General features: G+C 41.0%; 1 protein-coding gene across 1 annotated transcript; it reads left to right on the top strand.

The window, feature by feature from the left end:
* Positions 1-15,027: 15,027 nt before the first annotated feature.
* On the top strand, positions 15,028-16,501 carry LOC146673683 (Fc receptor-like protein 5). Its single transcript, XM_085384526.1, has 4 exons — positions 15,028-15,058; positions 15,283-15,342; positions 15,731-15,997; positions 16,233-16,501. Exons 1-4 carry the CDS (start codon positions 15,028-15,030, stop codon positions 16,499-16,501), a joined length of 627 nt encoding a protein of 208 aa, XP_085240652.1.
* Positions 16,502-23,638: the final 7,137 nt, after the last annotated feature.

Below are 23,638 nucleotides of genomic sequence, written 5' to 3'. Positions count from 1 at the left end.
CCCTGGCTCACAGCTCAGTGGACATTTAGATGAGAAAATATATATTTAACACACTTAAGGAAAATGCTAATAAAATAAAAATAAACAAAATAAATGTTTATTAAGCAATTTTCATAGGAAATCTGCCGGGACCTCCGAAGGCCGGAAGTAAGCGGATTTGAAATTGGACTTCAGTTTTGCGTCACCGCCCTGGCTACCTATCGAGCTGGTGGGTAACAGATATCGCCGAAAACATCGGAGCACTTTTGCAAATATGTGATGTCTTGATAAACCGAGCAGATATGTGAAGTTTAAACAACTACATTCTCGCCTAAAAATATCTTAAAAGTTTATTTACCAGAAACACAGAAAGAGTAATAAGAGTAATATTAAAACTTAGTAGCGGCAGCCATTGTTGAAAACTGGAATATTCTGGGCAGCACTATGATTTCTCAGCATGTTTTTACATACTTATCTACAGTGTTGGGACTAACACGTTATTAAGTAACGCGTTACAGTAACTACGTTATTAGTCAAAGTCAAAGTCAAAGTCAACTTTATTGTCAATTCTGCCACATGTACAGGACATACAGAGAATAGAAACTTCGTTACTCTCAATCCCTAGATAAAATAGAAAATGAACATTTAAATATAAGAGTGATTAAAAATGCAAGTAAAATATTTTAAAGTAAAAAAAAATAAATAAATATAATACAATTTTACATATAACAAGAAAGCTATACAATATACAATATAAGGGTAAATGACATTGAGTGCAAACCAGGTAGAGTAGTGCAAATAGGCAAATAGTGCAAATGGAGATTTAGTAATGTACAGTATGAGATATTGTAACACAAAGTCTTATGAGGTAATGGCAGTCCAATGCTCCACAAAGTGACTGGTAACTGGTGCAGGCCAGTGAGTGAGTCAGAGAGTGTGTGTGTGTGTGTGTGTGACAGAGTTCAGTGAGACCGTGGAGGAGAGAGGGGAGAGGGGGCAGAATCGGGAGGGAGTTAAGCTTCCTGACAGCCTGATGGATGAAGCTGTCCTTCAGCCTGCTGGTCCTGGCCTGGAGACTCCGCAGTCTCCTCCCCGACGGCAGCAACTTGAAGAAGCTTTGCATTGGGTGCGTGGGATCAGCCGCTATGCAAAGGGCTTTTTTAGTGAGACGGGTGCTGTAAATGTCCTGGAGGGAGGGGAGAGAGACACCAATGATCCTCTCTGCAGCTCTCACTATGCGTTGGAGGGTTCTATGACCAGACGCATTGCAGGCTCCAAACCACACAGTGATGCAGCTCGACAGGATGCTCTCGATGGTGCCTCTGTAGAAAGTGTACATGATGGGGGCTGGAGCTCCTGCTCTTCTTAGTTTGCGGAGAAAGAAGAGACGCTGCTGTGATTTCTTGGCCAGTGCTGTGGTGTTGTACGTCCAGGAGAGATCCTCTGTGATGTGCACACCCAAGAACTTGGTGCTGCTCACTCTCTCCACAGACGCTCCGTCAATGGTCAGAGGAGCATGTTGGGTGTGCATTCTCCTGAAGTCCACAACAATCTCCTTCGTCTTCTCCACATTCAGAGAGAGATTGTTGTCAGCACACCACGTGGCCAGGCGTCTCACCTCACTTCTGTAGTCGGTCTCATCCCTGTTGCTAATGAGACCCACCACCGTTGTGTCGTCCGCAAACTTGATGAAGAGGTTGGAGCTGTATGATGGAGTGCAGTCATGGGTCAGCAGAGTGAAGAGGAGGGGGCTCAGCACACATCCCTGCGGGGCCCCCGTGTTTAAAATGATGGTGCTGGATGTATTATTGTGGTAACGAGCACGGTAACTAGTTATTATGCCAAAATCAGGAACACGTTAGTCGTTACTGGGATTTAGATAGGGTCGTTACTCGTTACTTCGTGTGGTGGCTATCGCGGAGCTTCCACAGATTCAGTAACATTGGCAAGTGGTGGAGGCCAGCAGGTGGATGAGAGAAAGCAACACGTTCTCGGGCTGGAGAAAGGGGACGCAGAAGGAAAAGAGACCCGAGGCGGCCGCCGGTCCAAGTGTGAACTGAACTTCAGGTAAGAAGTTATGACCTGCAGTCTCTCTGGGTCAGATATAAACCAAGTTTAGGTGGAGTTTATTTTCGTTATGCTGACTTTTTCCGTACTGCGTGCTAGCTAGCATGACGGAATTTCTATACAGCTGGGTGGTGCTATGAAGTTAATGATGTTGAACTTTATTTTGTTCATAAGTTATTAGAGTTGCCAACCGTCCCGTCTGGTATTCAGAGAAAATATTACGCGTTTCTTATTGAGGTGAAAAGGAACAGTTTGTCCCGTAATTCAGCTACAATGAAAAAGACACAAAGCTGGAGTTATTCTGTGTCTTTGCTGCACAGCTGCCTCTTATTCTCTCATTCTCCCCCCTCCCTCTCCCGTTTCTACTTCAATCATGAAAACTGATCAATGATCAGCTGATCGGCTCTCTTGTTTGTTTATCGCCCACTTTGCGCCGAAAGAGGAAACCAGCGGATGTCGCGCCAAACAACAGCAGCACGTTTAAGCTTGATCAGCTGTTGTTAGAATTTATTTAATATTAATTTCTAGTATCAGCTGATGTTTGCTGGAGCCACAGCTGCAAAAAAGCTGCTGGTCATGATATCGGTTTGTATATCTGGTGAGAGGGAAACATGAAGATGAAACCAGGAGATGTCCTTACTGAATCATCAGAGCTGAACAGGTGATGGAGAAACAGGTTTACCTTTTAGGTGACATGAATGAGTTGAACGGAAGTTATGAACTGTTTCTGAGAGACAAATAACACCAGGATCCTTTTTTAGGTAGCTGACAGCTGGTAACTGTGCAGGTGCGGATCTAGCAAAGTTTTGCCAGGGGGGCCAGGTAGGGCATTAACAGGGAGAGGTGGGCACAAAGAAATAGTTTTCTATCTTATTCTCATTTAAAATGTCTAGCTTTTAAAAAATAATTATCTGAATCTTACAACAAACGATTGATAGATTGATGCATATATACCATCAAAACAGTGTACATCACTGTCACAACAGCGTTTGTTTTCATTCAAAGGCTTTATAATTTTTCCTATAATGGTGGGCCGGTCTCTAGTCAAAATGTCCGGGCCAATTTTCTGTCCCAGTCCAGCCATGTATGCAGCTCATCTGCAGTTTGGTGTTACCAACATCTTCCTATTCAGAAGGCAGAATTTCCGAGTTCTGAGTACAATCGAAAGCACCACGACTGCAGTTTTTGTGTTGGATGTAAAAGGCGCACATGACGCTGTGATGTAGGCTAGAATCATGGCAGCAGTCAATGACGGTCCAGGCGTGGGATTTCTCTCGTGGAAAGATGCACATTATCTTTTCCTTTCTATTGGTAGGTGGCACAGTGCACTTGTGGCAAGTAAGCAAGCTAGAAGACTGGCAAAGTTATGGAAGAAACACATTAACAAGAGAATTCTGAGTAAAACCAAAGTTACTTTCCCTAGTAACTAGTTACTTTGAAAGTAACGAGTAACTTGAAGTAACTGAGTTACTTTTGAGAGAAGTAACTAGTAATGTAACTAAGTTACTATTTTAAAGTAACTTACCCAACACTGCTTATCTAGCTGTTGGTAAATTTTGTACTCTGTAGTCATTACAGTGAGAAAAGCCATGACGGAACAGGCTTTAAGAATTTTTTGCTCACATTAAACAAAATTAAAATCTACTGTTATTCAGTATTAAACTGTTGCTTAGTAAAATGTTAAATTGGCCAATAAAGAGTGGTATGTACCCAGTGGTGTGTCTAGAAAATTTTTGTTGGGGGGGCCAGGTAGGGGCACAGATTTGGAGAAGGGCGGCAGATGTAATTGGCAGATAATGTTAAAAACAATTCTACCAACCGTTAACCATAATTCAATAATCCTATAAACCTAATAACCGAATGCGCTTTTAACTCTTATTAGAATGAGATTTTAACCACTATGGTGCAAAGTTTTTAGATACTGTGTTGATAAAGTACAAGAGATACAATCAATCAGTGTTTACTCAGCATTCAAGGACAGCAATATTTGCATAGTAATATAGCACATATGTTTTGGGCAAAAACATTTTTTAATATTAAAATACGAACATTTGTAACAAACAATTGACAAATTAGCCAGTTCCAATGTAAAACTTTATCTGCCTGTTAAAAAAAGAAGATAATCTTCTCACAAAGTGGGGAAACAACTGAAAAGACTAACATTTGAATAAAACCTGAAAGCAAGTAAATACTTTCTATGCTGCCTTATGGTAAACTTTGGTAATATTGATCAAGAACAACACTGGCTGATGATGAAATACAGTCAGCTGGCATGGTGACACTGCCAGTATTAACCTGCAGGGCTGGACTGGGACAGAAAATCGGGCATTTTGACTACAGTCCAGCCCACCAGGTATTAAAGCCATAAAGCCTTTGAATGAAAACAAATGCTGTTGTGTTAGTGAAGTACACTGTAACGCGTTACGTGTAATCTGATTACTTTTTTCGAGTAACAAGTAAAGTAAGGGATTACTATGGCAAAAACGGTAATTAGATTACCGTTACTTTCCCGTAGGAACGCTGCGTTACTGCGTTACTAAAACCGTGATTTTTTTTGCGAGAATGTCTCATGACAGTGACGTAAGCAAGTGCGACGTTTGTGACAACAGCTGTGTGCAGATCAACAATGGATCATATATCGAGTGTGGGAGAGAGTATGAGCATGCAGCGTTTAAAGCGTGGAAGTACTGACCTTACTTTGAGTTTGATTCCATAAAAAGTGACAAAAACATTAGCGTCCAAACATTAGTTTGGAATCTGACTGTTTGAGGCTGTGGACAGGTGTCTTTTATACAGATGATGAGTTCAATAAGTACATAAGATCATAAGTACTTATAAAGTTCACATGCTAACAAAAACTTCTGTCTATTATTTACATGTTTAATTTAAAACACTTGTTGCTTCTGCTCTTTTTGCTTGTGCATGAATGGCGTTATAAAAAAACAAACAGCTGCTGCAGCTCCTTTTAAACAGCAGGTACTCACTGTGGTCAACCATAAATGTATATGTGTTACATTGCTTTGTTTTCTGAAACAGATGAACCAAATTTATGGTAAGCAGTGAAGTATGTATAACTGCACAATTTGGTACTGAGCATGTCTCTACATAAAATATTATATAGTGCACAGGCTACATAAGCTGTGGCTGATGTCATACTGCAGCAGCAGCTATTCAGAAGAGTTACAGAAAATAGATTAAAACATTTAGCTTTGATATATTTGTTATCACTCCTAACATGAAATTGATCTCTGTCTTTGTCTCGCAGCCTGTATCTGTTTGTCACAGGTATCTGTGTCACAGTTTATAACGAATGTGTAAAGTACCAATAAAGTTCACATGCTGTCTGTTATGTAGGATTCTAAATGAAACTATTTGTTTCTTGTAATCTTTTTGCTGAACGCCGTTCAAAAGAAAAGAGCTGCTGCATCTCAGTTCTTCTACACAGCAGGAGGTCACTGTGGTCAACGGCTGATGTAAATGTGTTGCATTGCTTTGTTTTCCAAAACAGAGCTGTGAAGTACACCTGCCAAGTTTACTGGGCATGTCTCTATGTGAAGTGTGGTCTAGAGCACAGTCTGAGTAACTAGTGGCTTGTCAGCAGAAACTGTTCACTGAAGTCAAAGAAAATAAGACATTGTTTTTAGGTCAGAATGTATGTTGAATTTTTCATTAAATTGGGTATTCGTAAGTTGGGGTTCCACTGTATAGGCTTATAAAGTCTACAAGTAAAAAACTACATTTTCCGCAAAAATGACGGCAGGTAATGGCGGACATGTGATAGTTCGCACTGATATCTATTTCAATGTAGCAAGGGTGATCCGATCGGCAAAGCGTGTTTCTGTTCAGTAAAGTCAAAGGAGATGAGTCAATTTTTTTTAGGTCAGACTGTGTCTTCAGAAGTAAGAAGAGGATATGATTAAGATGCTGAGAGATCATGCTCATCTCTTTATGCTTGACTTTAATTATTTATAGTAAGCTTATAATTGATAACCCAATAATCAATATATGGATAAAATTGAGCCTTCCTTTTATCACGTCAATCCACAAACCAGACAAGTAAACATGACTTCGCGATAGGGCTGCCACAAACGATTATTTTGATAGTCAACTAGTCACCGATTATTTTCGCGATTAGTCAGATCATGCATCCATTGGACGTACAGCTTATTGCACCAGCAGCATGTGCTCTTATACAACTATCATTAGCTTACAGCTTTAAGTGTTTAAGATATGTGTTACACCCCGGCCTAGGCAACCGGGGTGCAACGTAGAAAAACAAAGATAAGGAAAATAAAACTACGAAGAAAAACACTAAGGCTCTCCACCAAAATCCCAAAAAGTGTCTCAAAACGAATTTATTTACATCAAAACACAAAACGTCAAACTATTTACAACGGGGGGGAAGATCGCGACCATGACATACAGAAACACAGGGCTTAAATACATAGAAGGAGCAATCAGGGAATGGACCACAGGAGGGAAACACAGCCGGGGCAAATTAGAACTGACGAGACAAGGAAACGTAAACTGAACACACTAAGATGACACAGACTTTCAAAGTAAAGTAGGAAACACATAACAGTCACGCAAAAACAACACATTACCAACGCCAAATCGTAACATACCCGGAGGAGCACCTAGACACTCAAATCCCCACACAGTTACGGCCACAGTCGTAACACCCCCTTACCCAAGAATTAACATTAACCCCAAAATGTTTAATTCAAGGAGACAGTGCTCTAGACAGGGTGTCAGCCAATACGTTAACCTTCCCTTTCTTGTAGCTGATCTCCAAGTTAAAATCTTGCAACAACAAGGACCAGCGCATAAGTCTTTGATTGGAGTTGCACATTCGGGAAAGGAACACCAGTGGGTTGTGACCGGTAAACACCTGCACAGGCAGCACACTTGACCCAGCATAGACCTAACATACCCCCCACCCAAAAAAAACAAACATTTAAAACATACAACCCCAACGAAAAAAATGAAAAGTTCCATGTCCAGCCCATACGGCACCGGCCACCGTCCCGCAGGCGACGCTGACGACTGGACGGGTCCTCCAGTGGAAACTGAAAACCGGAGCGGGCCCTCGGACACTCCAGCGAAGACGGATGAAGGCTGGAGCGGTCCCACGGACCCTCCAGCAGACGACGAAGGCTGGGGCGGTCCCTCGGATCCTCCAGCGAAGGTGGATGAAGGCTGGAGCGGTCCCACGGACCCTCCAGCAGACGACGAAGGCTGAGGCGGCCCCTCGGACCCCCCAGCGAAGACGGATGAAGGCTGGAGCGGTCCCACGGACCCTCCAGCAGACGACGAAGGCTGGGGCGGTCCCTCGGATCCTCCAGCGAAGGTGGATGAAGGCTGGAGCGGTCCCACGGACCCTCCAGCAGACGACGAAGGCTGAGGCGGCCCCTCGGACCCCCCAGCGAAGGCAAATGAAAACTGAAGCGGTCCCACGGACCCTCCAGCGGAGGCAGATGAAACTGATGGAGGCTGGAGCGGTCCCCCTGACCCTCCAGCAGACGACGAAGGCTGAGGCGGTCCCTCGGACCCTCCAGCGAAGACAAACGAAGGCTGGAGCGGTCCCTCGGATCCTCCAGCGAAGACAAACGAAGGCTGGAGCGGTCCCTCGGATCCTCCAGCGAAGACAAACGAGCAGCCCACCAGCTGCAGAAGGCTGGAGCGGTCCCTCGGATCCTCCAGCGAAGACGGATGAAGTCTGGAGCGGTCCCACGGACCCTCCAGCGAAGACAAACGAAGACTGAAGACTGATGGAGGCTGGAGCGGCCCCCCTGACCCTCCAGCAGACGACGAAGGCTGAGGCGGTCCCTCGGACCCCCCAGCGAAGGCAAATGAAGACTGAAGCGGTCGAAATTGATGAAGGCTGGAGCGGTCCCCCTGACCCTCCAGCAGACGACGAAGGCTGGAGAGGTCCCACGGACCCTCCAGCGAAGGCGGATGAAGGCTGGAGCGGTCCCCGGGCCCTCCAGCGAAGACAGACGGAGGCAGAAGCGGTCCCTCCCTCGGACCCTCCAGCAACGGCGAACGGCTGAAGCGGCCCCCCCGGGCCCTCCAGCGAAGACAGACGGCTGAAGCGGTCCCTCCCTCGGACCCTCCAGCAAAGACAGACGGCTGAAGCGGTCCCTCCCCGGACCCTCCAGCGACGGCGGACGGCTGAAGCGGTCCTCGGACCCCACAGTGATTGGACGAGCCCCCATATGTTACACCCCGGCCTAGGCAACCGGGGTGCAACGTAGAAAAACAAAGATAAGGAAAATAAAACTACGAAGAAAAACACTAAGGCTCTCCACCAAAATCCCAAAAAGTGTCTCAAAACGAATTTATTTACATCAAAACACAAAACGTCAAACTATTTACAACGGGGGGGAAGATCGCGACCATGACATACAGAAACACAGGGCTTAAATACATAGAAGGAGCAATCAGGGAATGGACCACAGGAGGGAAACACAGCCGGGGCAAATTAGAACTGACGAGACAAGGAAACGTAAACTGAACACACTAAGATGACACAGACTTTCAAAGTAAAGTAGGAAACACATAACAGTCACGCAAAAACAACACATTACCAACGCCAAATCGTAACATACCCGGAGGAGCACCTAGACACTCAAATCCCCACACAGTTACGGCCACAGTCGTAACATATGTGCTAACTAAAAATAAAGACAAGATGATATTTTATTAAATTGTAATGAAATCTGCAGATTGTTTAGGTGAAGTTTAACCCTCTGGGGTCGCCGGACGCACCAGCGCGTCAAAATCACATGACCAATTTAAGACGACACAGCTGCAAGATGCAGTAAGTCAGAGTCCCCATTTCAACTTGGGTCGAAAGTGCAGACTTCAAACTATATACCAGCTTTTGAATTGTGTCGATGGGCCACGTAAATGATAAAAAATACACACAATGCTTTTTTCTGACCAAAACAGTGGTGTTTACAGCGGGAAGAACGGTAAAAATGGAGTTTTCTACCGACAGCTCTAGCAAACACTCTCCGCCCAGTGTTGCCAACTCCTCAGTAAGGAAAATCGCTATTGGTTGTCCTAAAAGTCGCTAGAAGTCGCTAAATGACGTCATCGCCTAATTTGCATAATTGATCATGCTAATCTAATTGTAACCTATGTTGTTGGAGAGAGAAATAACATCGTGGAAGAGACATAAAGTGAGTAAAAAACGTCCTAAATGCATTTAGAGTTTATTTAGAACTACAAATTAAATTTCTTTTAGCAATTATTGGTTTTTTTAATGTCACAATTCCAACCCTGCTCCTTTACCTGGGCTTGGACCGGCAAAAGTGACCCGAAATAGGCACTGTGGTGGAGTTACTGTGTGTGTGTGTGTTTATAAGTAGTTTTAAACCTTGTGATCCACAAAACAGCATAAGAGTAAAAGAAGAACTGACTGCGTTACAGCACCTGCTGCTTGTTGAGAGTAAAAGTGATACGCACTTTCACGTCTTTTTTTAGCTACTTTCTTTAGAAAAAAAGTCGCTAAGGGGTCTGAAAACTCGCAAAGTTGGCAACACTGTCTCCGCCGAGTGAAAAAAGAGAAAACACCCCTTCCCTATTGGTGTTAGACTTTACCATGTCAGCCAATCAAAAAAAATGATATGGCAACATGTGATATTTGGTTGTTTAGGGAGAAGGGGAAGTTTTTAGGAGTGACACCCGCGAAGGAAAGCAGGCGAGTGAAAGACACAGAGAGAGAGTTTTCATATGTGAGACATTAGTGACGTTTAGCGTGTTTGGAGGCTATAATAAGTTTGTTGTGTAGTTATTGTCTTGTATTGTGTGTCAGTTATACTGCTGAATTTCACATTTGCTCTAAAAAAGCCATCAAAGGCAGATTCCAGTGTAAATGCTGTTCCCACATGGAAAACTGGACTGATGCACCTCCTGCTGTCAGACCTGCAGGGTTTAGGCCTGTGCTGTTCTCCTCTGTCTTATACTGAACACAAACAATTTTTCTGGACTGGCATAAATAATTTGTGTGCCTTCTTATTTGATGCAGCACACCTGATTGTTCTGTAAATAGATTTAAATGGCTATATAAAGGCCTGAGGCCTTGGCTGCATTTTTAGGTAAATAGTACCATATAACTTTGTTGTTTGCAATGTACAATTTCTATTTGCATTTCAAGTTATGAAAATGATTTGTTAAACATGTTTGTGGGTTTTACAGTAAGAAATATAACTGTTTTCTACTTGGGTTTTGAATTCTTTGTCTGAATTTAGGTCAACTGTGCTAATATAGTATACCAAAATGAAAAAATAACTCAAATTTCAGATATTTGAGGTTGTGCTGAAAATAATGATATCAAACAAGGCAAGAAAAACATATTTTAAAGGTGAAATATAGAGGTAAAATCAAAAGTATTTGTATATACATGCCTATATGTACATTATGCAAATGCATAATTCTTTATTTTTGTTGAGCATATTTCTTTTTTGTAGTTTCACAAGTTCTGGGAAAGCACTGTAAGGTATACATTGGTGAAGACAAACAAGTAAACAACCCTCAACTTTATTTCACGTCTGACTCATCATTCAACATTTTCAGTGCCTGCATATGTTTAGCTATCTGTCACTTCGTGTACCAGAACCACGCACGCAGGGGACAGAATAAACTGTTTTATGAAACTTTAAGCCAAATATCACACAACTATGTGAACCTGAAAGACAGTATGTAATATGTGCCTTAGTGTGTTGAAAGTAAGTAAAGAAAATAATCTCTGCTCTTGCTCTTGACGACGGCGGTCGCACTTTTCTCCTCTTCTCTTCTCCTCTCCCTTAGCTTCCCTGCTTAGCCTCTTATGTCCTTGTCTAGTCTCGTGTTTTTTGTATTACTTTTCCCTGGAACATACTCTCACAGTCTGTTCTCTAAAACCTAAAAGAGGAATTATGGATTTGATCAACTGGTCTCTGAATGCAATTGACGCCCCTTCTCAACGAGAAGTCTGGGCTCGGGTGAGCCTGACTGCTGAAGATATCTACCTATTCGGAACCATGGTAACAGGGTTCTTGCTGATCGGAGCTGGCTTGGCCCAGACTTATCGAAGAATTAAGGAAGCGGAACCAGCTGTTCAAACCCCCACAAGGCTGCCCGCTGGGATTGAAATGATGGGACGAGGCGTGAGTTTCTCAAAATGGGTTCATTGAGTGCAGCACGGAGAAGATCTTGGAGAACGCACAGCTGCCGTGAATACTCAGAACAAGACCTCTGAGTGAAAAACTGGATTACATCTGGAGGGGCTAGCTCGAACAACACCTTTGAGCGCAAATTCGATCATATCTTAGGGAAGTGCACTGTGGTCGTGAGTTCTTAGAACCTGCTCTTTGAGCAAAACGAATGACAACATCACGGAACGTACATTTGGATAACATCATAGAAAGCTCACGGCTCTCCAACGGGAGATTGAGAGACCAGTGTTGGACTGTTAGAACAGCTTTGAAATTCATATGAGCTGTTCGAACTAAAGTAAAAAGCACCATCACTTCATGCGGAGACCCTCTCGGCGCCAGCTGCGGTCTCAAGGCTGGAGCCGAACAAAAAAAGACCCTGATAACGACTGTGTTTAGACTGTTCCTTCCCAATCCATGCAAGGCCACCTGGGTTGGCTGGAAGACTGTTTACTTAGCCTAGCAGGGCGAAGGACACTGTCTCAGCTGAACTATGGACACACACACATACATATACACTGATATGCACACACTGATCCCCCCTCCCTTTCCAAACGCCTTCGACGCTTATTCCCTTCCGATGCTGACGGTGGATCAAGGAGCCCAGCGCACAGGCTGCAGGCCCGGATGTACTGTCTAAATCGGCTGTCTCTCACCCTTTGGGGTGGCTGTAGCTCAGGTGGCAGAGCAGGTCAGCCACTAATCAGAAGGTCGGTGGTTCAATCCCAGGCTGCCTCCTGGCTGCATGCCAAATATCCTTGGGCAAGATACTAACCCCATGTTTGCCTACTGGTGGTGGTCAGAGGGCTCGGTGGCGCCAGTGTCCGGCAGCCTCGCCTCTGTCAGTGCGCCCCAGGGCAGCTGTGGCTACAATGTAGCTTGCCATTGCCAGTGTGTGAATGTGTGTGTGAATGGGTGAATGACTGAATGTAGTGTAAAGCGCTTTGGGGTCCTTAGGGACTAGTAAAGCGCTATACAAATGCAGGCAGGCCATTTTACCCTCCCCTGTTGCTTGCCATGTGTTTCTTTGGTGTATTAAGAGTTTTTTCTTGTGCTATATGCAGAGGTGTTTTTTTCTGTTCTCAAACTGATCTCCCTGTTGAAGCTCAGTCTGGGGGGAGTTATTTTCTTCTCCTTCTCTTGCCTCATGTGGTGCATTTTCCATTGTTATACCTCTCTGACCTGTCTTCCCCATGTGATGTTTTGTGTCATATATGTATGGTCGGAGGGTAAGATGGCGCCGCCATTGCGTGCAATAGGTCAGCAGCCTTATGAAATTATGAAATTTCCCCTTGTGGGACTAATAAAGGTATATCAAATCAAATCAAAATAATGAATTCAATCTTAAAATGTGGATATTATAATTATTATTTAGACATAAGTTCTGTTTTCTGAGGTCAAAAAGTATATAAGTGCCAGCTACAAGGAGAGATAGAGAGGCATATTAAGAGCCTCACCATACATCCCCTATTGAGGCCCTGCATACCAGCATAAAGGCATAGCTGAGTATCACGATATCAAGTTTGAGCTGTCTCTGAAGACACGTACTACTTTGATGTACTGACACTGTACCTGGCTCCACTAAAGTACAACCCTCAGGGGACTTTTTTAAGACTGCTTATACTAAAAACAGACATTCCTGCAAAGCATGATGGGATAGAAACATTTGTGTGCACATGCTTAAAAAGAAAACTGAACAAGTCAGAGTCTGTGAATGATTTCAGTGAGCATAAAATAAAAAGTTGTATTTAAGAATGTTGTAGTTACTTCAAACTTAATGTTTGATTATAAACGTTGTATTAACAGGAGTGCAACTCTGCTTTGTTCTGGATTTGCACCTATAATAAAATAAATCCAGTTTGTGCTAGAAGAATTGTATTATCCATTCATAAACAAAGTGGTTTTAGCTCAAAATATGTGTTTGAGTGGGTAATTAACAAATAAAAATTCCAGTTCAGTTGATGACCACAGACCATAGTGAAGAAGCTTCTCCTATGCTGCCATCTAGTGTTTACTGCTGACATTGCTGAAGGTGATGAGGAGAATGAACAAATTGTTTAGTGCAACCGGAAAATGCCACAACAACTGCAGACTTCTTAAAACTCCACCGTCTGTGGGTGTCTGACTGAGTAAGTTTGTACATACTTATGTAGCTGTTGGTAAAGTTACTCTGCAAATCTGGCAAAACTTAAGCTTTTGCAAAACTTAGGATTTACTCTTATTCATCAGAATTATCATAATTACATTAGAACTTTGAACTTTTGAATTGTTATTGAACATTTGCTTACACAGCAAAATTAGGTAGCACCACAGAGGTGCACAAATAAAGAAAAAAATATACAAAAAAGGAAGAACAATATAAGAACACTATATACACAATTTGTGAGTTACGGGAAGCATTGTGTGGGTGTACAAGGGCATGTGTACATATAATAAATAAGGCTGGAAGGGCTATGGTCATTGAAGATAGGGATGGAAGTTGCAAATCTGCCAAAATATTGCACAGGAAATGGCAGCAACATAATCAATAGCAGTGAGAGAATGATTGTACGGGGGAGGTCTGCTCACACTCTTAATTTGCATTACACTGAAACGGTTGCTTACCAAAATGTCAAGTTGCCCAATAAAGACTGGTATATACTCACTCAACTGGCCTACCTTCCTGCTTAAATGGATGTTAAAGTAAACAAAGGTGATACATCAGTTAACATGTTTCTAGAGGGTGCCCATCAGGTCAAACCCACTGGGGCCTAAACAGGGGACTTCTATGGTGTGTGCCACCAGGAGTTATCAGGATCATTTGGGTTCTGTGCATTACGCAGTGGGGCTTCAGTGCATTAAGTGTTTTCCACAGTGGATTTCTGCAGTGCTTGAAGGGTGGGTGAACACCTTCGGTGCTTTGTTGTGCTTCATCAAGCAGTTTTGCAATATGATATGGGGGAAATCTCTTGCATGGTTGGCAATGCCTTGTGCATAGTCTGCCGTGTTCACATAATTGGTAGATGTCACAAGAATGTTATGATGTTATTCCAGGGATCTAAGTAACTCACTGAACTTGTCTGTGATTTCAGTGTTGTATTCATCTACTATTCATCTTCATAGAAGAAGCCATCCTAGCTACTGAACATTGCTGTTATGGGTTGCATCCTTCTCCTATATGCTCTTCCAGGCCGTCTCCAGCCTTGGTGATGCTGTCCTCATGTTGCCCCCCTGCCACTGAGAGTACACCTTGGATGGTTCTGTGGAGACCAGCTGGTTTATTCTCCTGCCCTTTGTCTCTCTGGTGTGTCTCTTCAAGTGAGTCTTTACTTGTGCAACTTTCTGCAGCTTCAATAGCTCCGATGCTACCTTTATCTTGGCCTCCATGCACCATATGTACAGTGGGATGCAAAAGTTTGGGCAACCTTGTTAATAATCATGATTTTCCTGTATAAATTGTTGGTTGTTACAATAAAAAATGTCAGTTTTGATATGATAAAGAAGACACACACACACACACACACACACACACACACATATATATATGTGTGTGTGTGTGTGTGTGTGTGTGTGTGTGTGTGTGTGTGTGTGTGTGTGTGTGTGTGTGTGTGTGTGTGTGTGAGAGAGAGAGAGAAATGGCTAAAACAAATAGTAGGCTGCAGAGAGACGCTACCACTTGTGACTGAAGTGGAACCCTGTTGGGCCTCAGTCACCACAGAAACAGAGGAAGAGGAAGTTCTGACAAAAAATATATATCTTCAGTTCAGTCTGACACTTACACAGTCAGCAGCAAGGCAACATGGAGGTCAGATTTCCCACCATCAGACTCTGTGAGTACTGACCTTGTCTGTTTATAAATAAGAGATATTGAGTCAGCAACAGAGAAAATGAACACAAGGGAAATTAATATATCCAAAATGCACCCATATATTTCAATGTATTCATTTTGCACATTTGTAACTGCCCACTAATAAATGCATAGGACTTATTACTACTGATGGAGAAAAAATGAAAACATGTTAAACATTAAAACTGTCATTCTCAATCTTTTCAGTGAGGAATGTTCTGACTCTGTTGGTTATGGTAGTCGAATACAGTGATTCTCAAACATACTGTAAGTTTCTTTTAAAAAAATTTTGTGTGGATTTTTAGGTGTGTGGCTGCATGTTTGTATAATAGTGTGTTGTAATAGATTTAATATATCTGTTAACAATCTGAAATTATTGTAAATTACTGCAGTTATTATTTTCTAGATAAAAATAGAGATACTACATAAACCTCTGAAACAGTTGCATATCTATATTTACCATAACAGTAAATATATATATGCATAAATGTTTATCATTTGAAAGCTTGCATGCTTAATGTGTATACTTTTGTCTTTGTCTGAAAAAGTAAAAAACAACAACAACAATAAGAAGGCGCACATGTGCAATAACCTTAAGTTTAAGACTATTTTGTTCAAATTGAAAAATGAGTCTTTATTGGATTTTGTGTCTCAGATTCAGGTTTTCCTCAAGTTGTTCCGAACAGGCAGCAGTTCTTTCAAACAGAGCCCATCACTATCAGCTGTGAAGGGCTAAATGGGCTGACTGGATGGAGAGTGATGAAAAAGACAAAAGGAGATGTTAGAAGATGTGCTTCATTCTGGAAAACACCCACTGGACCTTGCAATATTATTAATGCATATCCATCAACAGACAGTGGAGAATACTGGTGTGAACATGGAGAAATACAAAAAAGCAACTCTGTCAACATCACTGTAACTGGTATGCACATAAAAAAACTTATTTAGTCCATTTGTATTCTTTCATTGGCAGTAAGTGATAATTTTTCTTCAGAAAATGCATCGTAACCTTAATAAAATAACACACACACACACACACACACACACAGACACACACACATATGTACATATATATACTTATATATATATGTATATGTATAATTTAAACAGAAAACACTTTTACAGACAAAATAACTGTCGTATTTCCTGCCATTTAAATTTAGAGGGTCATGTAATTCTGGAAAGTCCTGTCTATCCTGTGATCGAGGGAGAAAATGTGACCTTGCATTGTAGAAAAAAGGATTCAACCTCCAACTACACTGCAAAATTCTATAAAAATAGCATCTCCATTGGGAGCAGCTCATCAGGAAACATAATGATTCCGACTGTATCCAAATCTGATGGAGGACTCTACAAATGTAGTATTGTCGATACTGGAGACTCACCAGAGAGCTGGCTTAACATCAAAGGTGCGCTATACCTGTGATACTTTTGTTTTAATTTTGTTTTAGCTGAAACTAATTATCAGATACCTGATAATACCTACAACTGAAGCATTTTGAGACTCAAGGCTTTCTAAAGTCAGATTTTGTAAAGAAAAACATATTTTTTTAATGTGATATTGACTGTTGTTTTTTCCTAGCTGGTTTTAATTGTTAATGTGGTTTACGTAACATTTAGAATATTGTAAATGAAAATATATTTGATTGAACTGGTGAATAAGAATCACATTTCATTTCAAGGACATGGGCTTTCTCAACCCACCGGACTTATTGTGCTGCGCTCCCTTGGTCTCATGTGTTTGTTGGTGACTTGTCTTCTGTCGGTGGGACTACCACGATATTGGAAACATAAACTGTCATTAGAGGTACTCAAACAGAAAAATAAAGTTTTATAAATTTTACATTTACATTTTAACTGTTCAGTTATAACAGACATCCATCGTTAATAACCTTGACACAGTGCTAGTACATCCACAACTAACTTTTTTTTGACAAAATTTCTGTTTTACTGCTTAATTAGTTACTTTAGGGAAAACTTTATTGATATCTACCTCATATTTGTCAGTGTTCATAACCAACCAACAACAATGATTCACACTTTTTTCATTGTCTCCACAGACAACATATGCAATTCAACTTTATTTTTTACAATTATTATAGATGTTGTAAGGCTGTACACTTTTCTTACAAAGGCATGAACATTTTCACACTTTTTCCTCTTGTTTAAACACTCTCAAAGTTCAAACCTTTGTAGAAAAATAAGTCCAGTATTATAGAATGAAACCAAAGATCAAACCCTGTTTTCAGGTCCAGAACATGGGAATAGAGCAGCTGCCAGAGAATTCAACATCAATGAATCAATCGTACAGAAGTAGAGGAAGCAAGAACAATGAGTTGAGTACAGTTTTACTTATCTGACTGTTTTGTTTCGTTTAATGCACCTTATAATTCAGTGTGCCTTATGGTCCGAAAAATACTGCGGCTTTGACCTTCCTTTAGTCTTTCCCGAAGTCCAACTATTTTGTGCAATGGTCAGCATCTTCCTCTGCCTTTTGGGTGCAAAAGGTTTCATCGACATAGTTTTTGTTGGAAATTGCACAAAAAAAATTTGCGAAACAGCAAGGCCGCGAGAGGTGAAACACGTTATAACGAGGGACCACTGTACATAGAACTAAACATTAAATCACATCTCCTCTCAGTTATAGTTTCTGTTAATCCTGATGATCAGACTGCTCTAATGTGAAAACCAGAAAATGGTTTTGTAGAACATGTTTTAATGTTTGTTCCTTTTAAGATTGTCGGAGAGTGTCTTCTGAGAGAATACAAGTGTTCATAAGCATTTTAGAATCAGACCTAGAAATGCACAGATAAAAATGACAACATGAATCCCTCAACAACAATGTTACACCATCTAAGCTAGCAAAGTCTTTACTAATTATGTAAGATGGTCATTTTATAAATAATGGCATATATAAAATGGAAGACTGCATTTGAACCTTTGCTTTTTCACATGTTGCTTGAATGCTCTCTGGTGTGAGACAGTTTGTCTATCTAAATCGTTAATAAATTAGACGGAAAACTGAATTATTTTATATATTTGTGTATAAATCTAAAAAAACAAAATCAAACATATCAATGCTAGATCAAGCCAATGCAATCTAAATTCTAGTTATTACATTATCAACACACAAAAAACAAACAAACAATAATTAATAAAAAAATTAATACGTTATGACTAGACATGAAGTGTAATTTGTAGAAACAATAAACTGGTAAATTAAAAATTAAGGCATAACTTTTAATTTGAGGGTGAAAGCTATAATTCACTAGGGCAGTTCCCTAGTGGATGTTTCCAGTATGTCACTGACTTGTCTTTAGAACTTAATTAACTTAAAGAAGAGAAAGACAATTATTTTTACATTTTGAACCAGCATGCAGATCTTAACTGTCTGAAAAACATTTTTCTACAAATGCTACTGAAAAGTTATATAAGCTAATGTGAGTTTTTGTAGATGTCTGATTATTTTATTTTGTTACACTTTATTCAGGAAACTTTTTGTAAGAGCAGCAGCCTAATCAGAGAAGCCCAGACCTCCTTCTACCAAGCCACCTTCTCTAGCTTGACCATGGGGACACCAAGGCATTCTCAGACCAGTGACAGATTATACAGTCTCTCCTGGTTCTGCCCCAGAGCGTCCTCTGGGTGGGGCATGTCAGGACACCTCCACAAGAGGCATCCTTGTCAGATGCCTCATCCACTTGAACTGGCTCCTTTCAATATGAAGGAGTAGTGGCTCTACTCTGAGCCAATCCTGGATGATTTAAGTCCTTATCCTAACTTGGAAGAAGCCAACCACCCTTCCATGAAAGCTCGTGTATCTGTGATCTTGCTCTTTTGGTCACTACCCAGAACTCATCACCAAAGGTGGGGTGTAGAGTGAGCAGCAAATCGAGAGCTTCACTTTTACACTCAGCTCTCTTTTCACTACAAAGCTGCAGTCACAGCACCAATTTGTCTCAGTCTACCAATCTCCCGCTCTCCTCTTCCCTCACTCGTGAACCAAAAGATACTTAAACTCATTGGATGTCTGATTATACTTCCCGCTGCTTCACACTTGGCTGCTAACTACTCCAGCACAAACTGGAGATGACCACATGATGAAGCCAACAGAACCACATTACAGTGGTCCCTCATTTATCGCGGGAGTTTTAAAAATAACCCGCGATAGGTGAAATCTGCGTGGCCAAGTAGCAAGCTTTATTTTTTAATTATTATTATTTTAATTATTATTGTATTTTAAGGCTATAAGCTGTAAAACCCCTCACTACACACTTCATACACTTTTCTCAGACAGACAATTGAAATTTTTCTCCCTTGTTTAAACACACTCACATGTCAGACCTCCGTAGAAAAATAAGTCCAGACCCTGTTTTCAGGTCCAGAACCTGGGAATAGAGCAGCTGCGAGAGAATTCAACATAATGAATGGTAAATGGCCTGCATTTGTATAGCGCTTTTTCTAGTCCTTAAGAACCCCAAAGCGCTTCACACTACATTCAGTCATTCATTCACACACTGGCAGCTGCCCTGGGGCACACTGACAGAGGCGAGGCTGCCGGACACTGGGCCCTCTGACCACCACCAGTAGGCAAACACGGGGTTAGTATCTTGCGCAAGCCAGATACTAACATGCAGCCAGGAGGCAGCCTGGGATCGAACCACCGACCTTCTGATTAGTGGCTGACCTGCTCTGCCACCTGAGCTACAGCCAGGTGGCAGACTCAATGGTATGGAAGTAAAGAAAGCAAGAAGAATGAGTTGAGTGAGATTTGACTTATCTGACTGTTTTGTTTCGCTTAATGCGCCTTATAATCCGGTGTCCCAGAAGTCCAACTTTTTGTGCGATGGTTAGCATCCTCCTCTGCCTTTTAGGGCTACCACAGGTGCCTTTGACTGTGCAAAAAATTTAGTCGATATTATTTTTGTTGGGCAGAAAACTTACAAACATACAGTTGCGCACTTCAGAGTCACACTTCTAACAATTGAAGTTTTATGTAAATTTCACGCATTCTGTTCTGTACAGGAGACACGGCACAGAGGAGATTGATTGACCATGGTTTACAGCCAATCAGGACGCAGAACACAATGCGCTTTAAAAATAAAATAAAAAAATAGGGCATGCAAAATTGCACTAAAAAAAAAATCCACGAAACAGCCACGATAGGCGAGCCATGTTTTAGAGAGGGACCACTGTATCTGCAAAAATCAAATGCGAGATCCTGAGACCAACCAAGTCGAAGTCTTCTGCCATTTGTTTAGGCCTCAAAATTCTGTCCTTAAAAATATACACAGAATCACTGACAAGGTCTAGTCCCGGAGGAATCCACCACCCACTGGGAATGAGTTCAACTTATTGCTGACAATGTGGTCCAAGCTTTTGCAATGGTTTTATAAGGACCGAATGTCTCGTACTGTAACGGGCCAGAAAACCCAGACTGAAGCACCTCCTACAGAAAACTACAAGCGACACAGTCGAATGGCTTCTCCAAGTTCACAAAGCATATGTAGACTAGTTGGGCTAACCTTCATGCACACTCACATATCCTCTAGAGGGTAAAGAGCTGGTCCAATGTTCTGTGATTGGGATGAAAACTGCATTGTTCCTCTTGTATCTGAGATTCAATTAATGGACTAATTCTCTTTTCCAGCAGCCTGGCCTGATCTGCCAATCCAGAGGTACCGCCCGATTTCCATGGAACATTGGATGTTGTAGAGCTGTCTTGGTTGACACGCCTCTACAGAGCATTCAGGAACACTGTGCGAGTCTAATCCAGACCAAAGGCTCTGCCATCAAGGATTTGTGTACTGCCTGTGTGACCTCACCCCAGAGTGGATGAGTCATCTACCTTATCTCCATACTGTGCTCTATAGAAGACAGATCATTGAACTTTAGGAGGGCCTCAAGTATTCCTCCCACCCCCTGACAATATCCTTAGTTGGGCATCAGCAGCACTCCACCTGCACTATACATATGTGGGTTTACCACCACTTTCCCTTCCTGATGGCTTACCAGAATCAGTTCGGGGCAGCCTGAAAGACATCATAGACCCTGGGATCCCTGGTACACACAAATCCCTCCATTTCATTTCATTCTATTAATTTCTTTTTCAGGGATCATGTACAAGCAGAAGAAAACACTGACTGAATGACAGATAGCCAAATAAAACTTTGTATTCATTATGATTAACTGTCAGTGACTTTGTAACGCAGTATAAGCAGAACAGTTAAGAGAACAGTTAAAAGTCATGTAACCGTAAACAGTAAAACAAGAACATGTCCCAAGGCATGATGGGAAATAACTAGCTGCTCCCCCAACATGCCAAAATATGATTGTTTGCTTGCAGGGCACCAGGAGAGATGAGTCCTCCATCACAGATGGTGTGGTAAGTGAAAATGGTCACCTGCAGGTTACAGCTCATTGGATCTCCAACTCACATTCAGTGCCACTGTACTTAAGGGAAGTTAAAGACTTTCTTCTGCGCTTACATTTGGATCGCCTAAACCCATGACAGTCATTAATACCAGGACTGGAAACAATCCATTCTTAAAATATTACAACATACCAGCTTCTGTGTTTGAATGCAAAACAAATGTCTTGTTTAAACCAGAGACTGCACTTGTGACAGAACAATAAGTATATTATATTTTGATTATGTAAGTAATGTAACTTGCAAAACAAAGTTGTGGAAAGCCTAAGCTTAGTTTCGGAATAATTAAATATGAGACTTTGTTTCACTGTAAGATTGTAACAATATAATTGTTTGTTGTTCAGCAGAACAGTGTCCAGTATGTTGGCTGATATACTTTTTTGCATTTGAAAATAAAAGTTGGACTGATTTTTACACAATTACGAGAAGCGTTGTTAATTATACTTTTTGAATCACAAATTGTTTTTAATTTAGTAGAACTTTGAGTGTTTATCAGTGGGTAAACAATTAGTATTGACCAGTCTGAAACATCAAGTTATTCTTAGTACTGCATACTTGCAAAGAAAAAGTTGCCTAACTGTCATCTCAAGTAAGCGTTACTCAATTTTGTTTGAGGCAATGAGTTTGCATAGTTTTGTTTTTTTGTTTTTTGTAGTTCTGGGAACTAATTAAATTTTACAGTGAATAAATGGAAATATTGTTAGGTAAGTGCATTAGTAAAGCAATCATCATTTATATATGTATCTGTTTTTCATAACTCAGTGGATCAAAAGGATAAAAGTTAACACAGGCTACATAGTTATGTTTAAATTTTGTTTTAATTATTGTATACATGATTATTATATCATCTCACACTCTAAAAAATGTTTTGTTGGCTCAATTTCAAAAATTTGTTGCAACAATTTACAATCAGCTTTTAAGTAATAAACGTTGTATATTATTAAGTAAATCCAGCTATTATTTTTCAGCTTTGGCTAACTCAGCTGGTTTAACCAACCAATATTATTTACTTTGACATCTAAAAGCATAGTTACGTTTAAGCAACCTAATGTTAATTTAGATTTTCTGGTAATATTGAGTAACTTTTCTGCAAAAATAAGAAAAAAAAAAAACAATGCAAGACATTTTCCAAGTAATGCACTTCTGTGTCATAGAACATAAATCAAACATTACAGCAGCCATTGAATTATGAATGAGTGGGCAAAACAATAATGTATTTCATTACAATCCCTCCACAAACAACGTCAGTAACAAAAGAAAATGTAGCATGTTCATTACCTGGACAAGGCACATTTAGTGAATCAGAAGCTAAAACATACCAATTCACTGTTTTCCTTACTCTACAATTAAGTCTTCTAATTCTGCAAGACTGAACACACCAGGCAATCAACAGAGTGTAGTGTATTAATAGCTGGGAAACAAGCAGAGCAGTGGGGCCTGATTACCGACTTTGAGAACCATTATAAAGATTTGTAAATAAATAAATGTGGTCAATAAATATATAAAGTCTTCCAAATTACAATAATTTTAAGCCATGCCCTTCTAAAATGCAATTGCTTTTTGCAAATCTGCTTATTATTTTAAACTTTAACTTATCAACTTGGTAAATATTACAGAATCAAGGAAATGACAAAATATTTTAATGTTCAACAACGCAACAGTCCAAAGGTAAGGTTATATGTATTATGAACTCTCAAAACTACACTCATGTATGAATGCATAATAAAACATAAGAAGAGGCACAACTGAAACTACAGTCTAATTCACATTTGTTTCACGGCACAGGTTTGTAATTAAGAGACATTACCCTTGGGCTGGCTTTTTCAATTCAATTCAATTTTCTTTATTTATGAAAGCGGTCTATTTCCCTTGGGTGGGGGGGATCCCGGAGGAGAGTCATCACATGGTGGGTGTACAGCAGATCCAGTGAGGCCACTGCATGATGGTATTTCGGGTCGTTGGCTGAAACGGCATGAAGCGCAAACTGAGCTTCGACGTGCACGAACCACGTGTGAAGCCAAAAATCCATAGCTTAACATCCACAGCAAAAATTAAAACGTACAGCTCTGCTTTCACTAACGACATAAATGAAGACAGACAACTGAACAACAGTGATGTTTGTAGGGTTACTGA

The sequence above is a fragment of the Rhamphochromis longiceps genome, linkage group LG3 (assembly GCF_057381845.1).
Source record: "Rhamphochromis longiceps isolate RC_006_pf linkage group LG3, R_longiceps_female_GT1.1, whole genome shotgun sequence".
In the NCBI taxonomy this organism is placed as follows: Eukaryota; Metazoa; Chordata; class Actinopteri; order Cichliformes; family Cichlidae; genus Rhamphochromis; species Rhamphochromis longiceps.
The sequence above is the reverse complement of the archived record's forward strand: the minus strand, read 5'-3'. Positions and strand labels throughout refer to the sequence as shown.

Excerpts from the sequence above, each read along its gene's own strand:
- LOC146673683 (XM_085384526.1), top strand. The coding sequence starts at position 15,028 with ATGGAGGTCAGATTTCCCACCATCAGACTCT. Across the intron at positions 15,059-15,282 it reads ATTTCCCACCATCAGACTCT|TGAGGAATGTTCTGACTCTG; the intron begins GTGAGTACTGAC and ends CAATCTTTTCAG. Across the intron at positions 15,343-15,730 it reads CAGTGATTCTCAAACATACT|ATTCAGGTTTTCCTCAAGTT; the intron begins GTAAGTTTCTTT and ends TTTGTGTCTCAG.